The sequence below is a fragment of the Cibotium barometz genome, chromosome 46, assembly GCF_041138505.1.
Source record: "Cibotium barometz isolate CiBa-2024 chromosome 46, ASM4113850v1, whole genome shotgun sequence".
NCBI lineage: Eukaryota > Viridiplantae > Streptophyta > Polypodiopsida > Cyatheales > Cibotiaceae > Cibotium > Cibotium barometz.
In genome coordinates, this window is record NC_141091.1 from 22,112,918 (window position 1) to 22,122,885 (window position 9,968).

The 9,968-nt window shown below is 38.0% G+C and overlaps 1 protein-coding gene across 1 annotated transcript; it reads right to left on the minus strand.

Moving 5' to 3' along the window:
• Positions 1 to 1,750: 1,750 nt before the first annotated feature.
• Positions 1,751 to 4,579, minus strand: LOC147611994 (F-box protein At1g67340-like). Its single transcript, XM_086783850.1, has 3 exons — positions 3,901 to 4,579; positions 3,579 to 3,741; positions 1,751 to 2,950 (listed from the first exon to the last, which is right to left on the minus strand). Exons 1-3 carry the CDS (start codon positions 4,128 to 4,130, stop codon positions 2,108 to 2,110), a joined length of 1,236 nt encoding a protein of 411 aa, XP_086639976.1. The 5' UTR covers positions 4,131 to 4,579; the 3' UTR covers positions 1,751 to 2,107.
• Positions 4,580 to 9,968: the final 5,389 nt, after the last annotated feature.

Here is a 9,968-nt window from a genome sequence, read left to right on the forward strand (position 1 = left end):
TACTAGTCGCATTGATTATATACATACATACATACTTACATACATACATACATACATATACATATATATATATATATATATATATATATATATATATATATATATATATTGAAGTTACAACATCACCTCCCTTAGTCTCTTAATCCAAAATACATGCATGACCCTTCAATATGAAGCAACCTACTTGATTTTAACACTATGGACTTTTTTTTTGTGTGTGTTTAATTAATGCTATCTTCTAGCAATAAATAAGGAGAACAAAAAGGGCAAAAAAAGCATGCCACCATCAAAAATTATCCCTCAATTTACATTTATCATACACCCCATCCTCTAAGGAGTATTATTAAGCAACAATCCTCACAATTTTTTTAAAAAAAGTCACTAGATTCTAGAGAGAGACAATCAGGGGAAAATCATGGAAATTTATCCAAGAAACCATTATACAATAATACGTTCAATTTAGCCTAGAACTTGTTCAATTTATTTAAAAAAAACCTTTTCAATTTGAAGGAAAAATACCTCCTCTAAATTTTAAACATATGTTTATTCTTAAAATTGCAATTTCATGATGTAAGACTAAGTGAATCTTAAATTAAAAAGTCTGTTCAAAATTACACTTTCGTGATACAAGACTAAGTGAAAAGAATTTCTTGGACACTTCCATACAATTATATTCTATAATGGTGGCTATCATTTGCACATGAAGTATCTGATCAATGATGTTATTCCCATTCAGTGTTTAGTTGCTAGCTCAACGCTTATGATTTTTTGATCGATGCAAACTCAACACATAATTTTTGGATTTTTTGATTGATGCAAAAGTGGTCATTGGTGGCACATGGCATGAGCCCTCATCATGACGTTCATTTACACACGGAACTTCACCCATAACATGCCTCTTGGGCTATAATCCAACAACAGTGCTCGAAAAAAAAATGTTTGTTTCAACCCTTAAAATTAAAGGCAATGCTTAACTTTAATTGGAATTTAGACTTTAAAATCATACAAATGACAAAAATGTACATATTTCATCCTTTAAAATTAAAGGCAACGTGCTATTTCAATCGAGATTTCTAAATTTCAGCTGAGAAAATTACATTACAAACCGAGTTATTTGAGCACTGGTGTGATGCCCACGCCTCCCAAACCAGAGGTACTAGGTTTGAATATGCTCTAGTGGCGTCTAATTTCAGTACCCAACCTCGCTGAGAATTAAAAAATCTTTACCTAACAACGGTGAAGGTTTGCAATTTTTGGACGGTTGAGATTTTGATATGGTTGAGGTATGGACGGTGAGTACATCATTGTCATTGTGGTGCAGGTGAAATGTAAGCTTAAAATTGATATTTCTTTTAATACTTTATCCTGGGATGCAACACTTGCAAGCTATAAACACATTTATTTATTTATTTATTTATTTACTCGGATTGATCAGCCCTTGGATGCCATTTGTGATCCGCTGATTTCAAAAGAAACAGCGCATTCAATAGGTTAAACAGACTAGGTTTACCACGCTAATCACTGCCCACATAATGTAACCACAGCCCTAAGGTTTTAGGGTTAAGGTTAAACAGACAATAGGTTTATCATGCTAATAACTGCCCACATAATGTTACCACAGCCCACATAATCTACTGAAGGTTAAGGTTTAACAGACAATAGATTTATCATGCTAATAACTGCCCACATAATGTTACCACAGCCCACATAATGTACTGAAGGTTAAGGGCTTACATAGCTTTAAATGTCATAGCCAAGCCAGCAAATCACATAGATACGAGTGGCTATGACAGCCAACCAATAGATTAAAAATTTTAATGACATAGCCAAGCCAGAAGAGGAAGTAACAACTATGCCAAGAACCCTTGAAGGATTATCCGATGCAAATCAGCTCTTGAACCAGAAAACCACATCATTGATCCACATGACAGCAATCCATACAAGACTACCAACAGCAGGGAATGGGACTTGCACCTCAGATCTCTTGATTAAGAGCCCGATGTGTAATGTTACATTCTAACCCAAGATCTCTCGATTAGGAGCTCGATGTGCACCAGTAAAGATGATTAACCAAACATTTTATGGGAGGAGAAGGGATAATTGGGTGCTAGAAATCCTCAACATCATCATTATCATCATCATTAGCATGATGATTATGATTAATGTGTTGCCGATGGGGCCAATTAGCAACAGGAACACAGACAAATTTGTGCCTGAGTTTCCAGTCCAGGGCCTGGCAAGCCCTAGAGCAGTAGTTGACAGTGCCACATGCAGAACAGCGTCTGAATTCATGGCGTCGGGTCTCGGGGCGGCCGCAATGCTCGTGGGAGCAGAGGCGAAGGCCCGCCGAGGGGGGCCAGAGTGTGAACCAGTCCACCAAGAAGAGGTGAGAGATGTGAAGCTTGGGAGGAGGGACATTACAGCCAAAGTCACTAAGAAGGGAGCAACCACCACTTTGAAGAAATTTGTACAGAGGGTGGCGGTGGTAGTGATCTACATGCTGTTCCAGAGCGGCTTTTTGTGCTTCACTGAGCTTGGAGTATGAAGGCTGATATAGGAAATGGTGGTGGAAACAGCCTAAGGCAATCTTGGTTGCAGTGAGCTGCAGCGTCTGCCCTGTAATGTTGGAGAGATTAGATGTTACAGCTGCCGCTGCCTCCCTCGCATTAGCTTCTAGAAGCAGCTTCCGACCTTCTAGAACATTCTTGGCAATCCCATAGCCATCCTGCAGACAATGCCCTAGCTCGCGCATTGCATCTATGTGACCCAATGACGCCGCCCTTGCACAGAATGATACACCTGCCTTCAAGTTCTTGTGCTTCCTTGTCCCCCCACTCCCATTGAACTGTATCACTGCTAGTGAATGAAGTGCACATGAATGACATGCCTTTGCTGCCCTAGACAGTAGTATTAGCCCTTGCTCTCTCTCTAATAAACAATAGAACCGGATCTGCACCACCAGGTAAACTACTCAGAAATCACATGCTTAAACGGATGGGTCATTAACACAGAAAGAACATTAATTAGGTATCATATCCTTACATACATGATGGTCATTATCACACATAGAAGAACATCAATTCCATATGATGAGCTTCTACAGATGGGTCACTAACACATGAGAGAACATCAATTAGATATTATGAGCTTATGTAGATGGGTCATTAGCAAATTTCTGCATTGGGTCAAGGCTAAGGTTAAAGATCATGATGCCCTCCATGACCTTCAAATTTCCAATTTACATACACATGCAAGGAGAAACTTATTGGATGAATAACCTTACAAGAGGGTTCATGAAAGCATAATGAGAGGAACCATGGATTAAACGCCATAATCACTATGCCTACAGTGTAGCCACAGCCTTTACGTGGATTCCTAGTGACATTATTTCATGAAAGCTTTGGGTATCTTCTGAGAGGAGAATTGTTTTTCTCCATGTACCAGGAGGCTTCCAAAGAGCATCCTTTGTGTGTAATCAATCGCATAAATTAATCCTAGCATTAAGCGGGGCTGAAGGTATAATTTGGAAATTTAATTTGGCACTAATGATAGCAAGACCTAAGTGAGCAATTATATACCATTCCTAGGGTGTAGCACGCCTCAATATTCCCAGCATCAGCGCATTGCTGCAGGTAGCGGTTGGAGCCGTTGCACCATGTGGCGGCTTTTAATCTCAATGCGGACAGGCGAGCTTTCGCCAAGACAAGGGGATGGGTGGCCAGAGAGTTGAATCTCCTGCAGCTGCGTAAAAAGAAAGCACAAAAAGGATTAACGACCGCAAATTATCAACATAATTACGAGCTCATTACCGTGTTATCAAAACCAGAAGACGCTGTAAACACATTAACATTAAACACGACACTATAAACACATTGAGAGGGAGTATATTAGGGTGCATACGTTCGCCTGGAGCCAAGCAGATCAGATGGAGAAGAAGCCGTAGAGCTGATGCATACAAAGATGGAGAGAAGCAGATCTTCAGGCAAGGCATCAAATGGGTTGATATCCTTGCCGGCAGCAGCATCATCATGGTTGTGCTTCTGTTGGGAGAGAGTTAATCTCGCCCGCTTCGGGGCTCGTTCAGGCCTTGCCAGAGGGCTAGAGTAACTGTGGCCTGTGCGGGTGCGCATCTTGGGATAGAGAGAGAAGGCTATGGAGGTCACAGAAACAAAGAAAGAGCCCTGGACGACGGGCTCTATCTCTCTCGAGCTCTCGAGCTCTTTGTGTCTCTATGAATTGCAGTGCAGTAGGGTGGGGGAAGGCAAAGAAGGTGAGACCATTAGCTCTCTCTCTGTGTCTCTCTCTCTCTCTCTCTCTCTCTCTCGGATAGACCAAGTTATGGTGAGGTTGTGGTGTCTGGGCAAGGACTATAAGAGGTAAAGATGCTGCTCATCGCATCATTACTCTATATTGCAGTTTCGCAAGGGGAACAGTAAGACCTGAAGAAGACGCTCGTGTGTGCGTGCGTGAGAGAGAGAGAGATAGAGAGAGAGGGGGGGGGAGGGGTAGATAGTGGGCTATCATTGACTCTAGGGCAGCCAAAAACCGCAGAGAGAACACAACCACACAGCACTATATTTCACGGGTCAATGCCCTAGGCAGAGCTAAGAGGGCGGTCACACGGTGTGTGCGGTAGAGAAACGTGAAGTGAGAAAAGGGGCCTTGGGAGGTAAAATGGTGGGACTATTATGATGATCATAATAATTGAAGGAATCCAAGAGCTGGTCATGATCGTAGAGGGAAAAAAAAAAAAAAAATACACCCAGCAAATAGATCATGTGCTCTCCTTTATTCTGGCATCTGGGCTGCCTACCACCGGCCATTTCACATTATCGTAGCCTTTGGCCCACCAATCCCGGACCCCCGAAAAAAAAAAGTTGCTTCTCGCCGCCCATCTCTTCCTGGCCGGCTCCTGGCCCCAAAAATAATAATAATATGTATTTATTTTTTGCCCTTGCATGGCCTCTCTCCTCGGAACGGTAAACACCAAGATTCCGTTCACCTTTCGAGCTAGATTCCGTTCCAAGTCAACTCCTTGCCATCATGAGGGCGTTGACGGTGGATGTAACTTTCTCCCCTTTTTACCCTCGGTAATAATGGGGCATGTGTGAGTCCATCATACATACAGACTAGCCCTAATGTCCTACGCACCCAGTTTTTGAAGACTTTTTCAAAAGTCCACCTTTCAATAATTAGCTTAACTATCCTCCCTCACCATGTCACTTGTAGGTACATTGTTAGGGGAAAAACCTTCCTATGGTGTATTTTTCGCTCAATTTGGAAAGCACCGGTCGATATTCGTACTGGCCTTAGTGAAATCAACGGTGGTGAAGATTTTCAAATAAAACCATTTGATGTGTAGATTCCTGAAAGACAAATCGACCGAGGTGAAAATCCCCTCCTTATTTTGATTGGTCTAAAAAAAGATTTTTTCTTCCACTAGGTACATTTGCTAAACTTCCCATGATGTGAGGTAATCATAAGTTCTAACTTGGCAAACTCTAAGGAGTTGTTCACATAAGCATTGTGATTGCCAACCAGTGGTGGGAAGAAACATCAAAATTACCATCAATTTTCCCTAGGAATGACTGAACTTATCTCTGCCCCCTCCATGCCCAATATAGAAAAACTTCCTCCAACTTCCTTGAAGTATGTGAAACTGCAACCACAACTGTGAAAACACTACTTGCTCAAAGGCATCACATCCATTGGTAACAACAAATTTTACTTTCTCATTCTAGATTAATTATATGCCCACCAATCAGCTACAATTTTTTGTGCATTCTTGGGGGGCGTGGGAATGCTCTCATAAGTCTCATCAACGGTGCTTGAGAAAGATGTTGCTTTCAACCATGAAAAAAATATAGACAATCCTTCAAGGTAACCACATGTCATTATTGAAAAACAACGAGATCAATGTTAGTTGCCAAGAGAGAATCTATTCCTTTGAAAAAAGATGATGTAAACTTCCCAACCATGACGTCTCAATAATACACTTAGTGCTAAGTTCTTCTAACATTGTTCGTCACTTTGAAGGACAAGGGAATCCCTCACTTGAGGGGTACACCATTTTATGGAGCATCTATGAAACTTTTATCGAGAAACCAAAACACCTTAGGACTTGCAAACTAGAATTTTACACAAGTTACAATGCTTGTCATATAGCACTACCAAGGCTACCTTCTTAAAAGCATTACACTTTCAATTTTAGAACTCCTTTTGGTCTTGGAATGTAGATTTCATTTAGCCCTATTTTTCTTTACATATCAAAGACTATGCCTTCCTGTCCATTATCAATGCCACGCATGTCATATGCATCATGCCTCCCCTTTTATTATTTGATGTACATATGCCACTTTCATCCTCACGTGTAAGCCGTAAGTTTTGCTTGCCAAAATTTATTTTGAAAAAATGATTGTGGTTGTTCTTTGAAGGATTAAAGGGTGCTAGTGATAAAGTTACAATATGCTCATCTACTTATTGTGATTATAACTAAGCAGCCCGTGATGGATTTGTTAAAATAATAAGGCACTAAGAATGCAAAGAAAGCATTGTTCTTGATTTCTCTCTTTCACAAGGTCCACCTTAGAATGTATCATAGAGGAGCATATATATCATGAATAGCAAACATGAACATGTTCGCAAAACATATATATCTTATATTCACCATTTAAGAGTCCACTTTTTAACTCCACCAATTACATCTTACCTGCATTTAAAATGCAAAAAATGAGATTTCTTCTCACGATGTGTGTTATGACAGTTTGGCAATATTGTGCACAAGGTATCAACAAACACAACAAAGAGCTTTATAGATCCTCAATTGATTCACCATAGTTTGAGGGGCTATATGATACTTTTTCATACGTAGTGTCCAAAAAAAATGAAAGAAGTTTTTTCTTAATGTAACTTTTAACAAACAAGGGATCTTTTATTTACTTAAAATCTAGAGAAGAGTTGTAACTTTTGTCTTAAAGAACAATGAAAAGAGGGCTTCTAAATACCACTTGAATGCACGTACTATTTGGAGTGCTCTTTAGAGTTTACATATAATGAACTCTTAAGGAAAAAAAGAAATTATAATTTTAGTGTGATTCCCTTTTCTAAATAAAGTTAGCAACAAGCCACATGCACATAAGTGCACGTGGGTGTGCACACACCCACACACACACACACACACACACACACAAAACATTTTATTCAAAAAGATGTTGGCAATAGAGACTTTGATTACTCATCAAAAATTGAAATGCTTACAATATAAGGCTATATGCAATTCTTCACAAATGCTATAGTACAAGACTCTACCCAACATCTTTAAATCCTTCCTTTTCATGTTGGTTAACTTATTGTCTTTATGCATGTTAAAACTCCTTGGCATGTCTTAATGTGTACCTTTTGTCGTGTTGTCTAGGACACATACAGACATTCATGACCTTACTAGCTTCTATGCAAGCATTTAGACAGCACTGAGACATACCAATTGTTGTTTATAGTGATAGTGTATGGGATTTTGAGGTTCATTTGGAATAGTAGATTTAAAATGGTAACCAAGGGGATTTGCAAAGAATGGAGTGTATGTGAAGCATTCTATTAGAAATCAAACTCTTTGACACTAGCCAAAAGTATGAGGGTGGAGTTATCAACTAATGCATTCCCTAACCGTGTCTTTGTAACACTTAAATGTAAAAGATCCATATCACATTAATAATATATTCTTTACATAAAAATATTAACACACCCATCTTTCATAGATTGATTTGCATCTTTTAGTCCCTTTCTATGCATTCAATCTTAGCATGACTAAGAGAATCATGTGCAACTATCCAAAAATAATACAAAGTGGCAAACAAGGACTCCTTTATTGACATATCTTGGTTACATGTTTGTACTATTTTGCATGTGCCATTTATCAAATATCAACACGAGCTTTTAAAAAATGGGGTACTTATGTGCCAAAACTACTTATTGGTGCATGCACTCTCTCTCTCTCTCTCTCTCTCTCTCTCTCTCTCTCTCTCTCTCTCTCTCTCTCTCTCTCTCTCTCATGCATACATGCATGCATCCATGCACACGCATGTGTGCGTGTGCACACACACATGCATGAATGAATAGTTGCACATATACATAGGGATGTCACCAAAAAAAATTGTATGATATTACTTGAGTGCATAAGAGATGATATTTTATTAGGTTTACTAATAGTATTTACATTTTGTAAGAGTTGTATTGTTTATTAGCTTCTAATTTGTTTGACTTATCAATAGTAAATGTTTATCTTTTAAGTATTTGTACTCATAAGCTTTGATATTTATATCAACAAAAACATGTAAAATACACTTTTTTGAACTCTTGGCACAAGGTATAGAGGTGGTTTCTTAGGAGTGAGGTCCCTAGGTGCATTTATCCACAAACAAGCATCCACAAGCACATGCCTTCACACACACATTATAAAGATGCACTTGTATAAGCACTTACACGAAAATGTTTATATCCGCACGTGCACATGTGTGTGTGTGTGTGCGCGCGCGCACATGAGAGAGAGAGAGAGAGAGAGAGAGAGAGAGAGAGAGAGAGAGAGAGAGAGAGAGAGAGAGAGATCATTTAGCAAAATCTAGTAAACATATACTTTTTTTCTACATTTTACTTAGTAAGTTTATTACTAGAGGAGATACAAAAAGAATAGCTATGCATGATCATTTAGCTTAATCTAGTAAACATATACTTTCTTTTACATTTTGCTTACTAAGGTTGTTATTAAAGATACTTGTAGTAAAAAGAAACAAAAAGAATAGCTGCGCATGAGATTTTTCTACTTGAACAATCCAGTTATACAAAAAGAAAACATAAGAGGTTTATTCCATAATCAACACATAGAGTGTATCTAAAGCTAGTCAAGACACTTGCTTCTATAGCATATAATATGAATATGTTACCCACTTGCTTGATCACATTTTTCAAATTGTGTTTCCAGAGAATGTGTTCATTTTTTATTGTGTTTCCAAAGTATGTGTATGATTTTTATTTGCAAAGTAGGTGGGATGTACCTTAAGAGATTTTTATAACATTCTTTTAGTTCCTTGAAATTTTACACTACAATAAGTTTGAGAGAGTATGCACTTTTGTAACATTTTTTGGGCACAAGGTTTATAAGAAAGGTAATTTCTAAAACTTATAAAAATGCTCTTTTAATTTTCAAGCTTGGTGTATATGATCTACTACAAGCACTAGTACTTTTCGGAAGAGTACCGATTTCAACTATAGCAGGATCTTATGTATACTCTCCTTGAAAGCACTGGAAGTGATAATTTGTAAGACATGATTTGTTTAAAGGTTCTTGATCATGTTCTCAAATTTATTATAGTGTGAAAAATTCAAGGTATAAAAACTTTAAGGAGAATCCATATGTCTAGAGGATGAAGTGGATCAAATTGTAGCATGTGATGTTTTGCTTTGTGAAAATAATAAGAAAAATATTACTGCATGTTACTCATGGCATTTTGTAGGTTGTTTAAAACCCTTTGACCAGATCAAGAGAGAGAGTGAAAGGGCCTTGTAAGTTTCTAAAAAATAAATGCAAGTGTGATTATTAAAGTTGTGTAATTGAAATTTCTTGCCAAGTTTCTCCTTTCATCATAAAGACTATAGCTATTAAGAAAATTGTGATGAGAAGCTATACACTGACTTTGAAATTTTATAAAAGTTCTCCTTCAAAATTGATCTTCTTCATTGGTATAAGAACATGGTAATGAATGCATGCCAATGAAGTTATTAGGTCACCATCATTTAAAAAATAAGCTTTGAAATTTTATAAAAGTTCTCCTTCAGAATTGATCTTCTTCATTAGGATGAGACCATGGTAATGAATGCATGCTAATGATTTCATTAGGTCACCATAATTTAAAAAATAAGCTCGTTCAACATACTAATGCAACACACGATTTATGTCTTAGGCTTATTTATTTGTA

Bases quoted from the DNA above. Each gene is read 5' to 3' on its own strand.
- LOC147611994 (XM_086783850.1), bottom strand. From the start codon at position 4,130: ATGCGCACCCGCACAGGCCACAGTTACTCTAGCCCTCTGGCAAGGCCT. The intron at 3,742-3,900 runs GTATGCACCCTA...CTTTTTACGCAG, and splicing joins CTGCTTGGCTCCAGGCGAAC to CTGCAGGAGATTCAACTCTC. The intron at 2,951-3,578 runs GTATATAATTGC...CTGGTGGTGCAG, and splicing joins CGTGCTACACCCTAGGAATG to ATCCGGTTCTATTGTTTATT.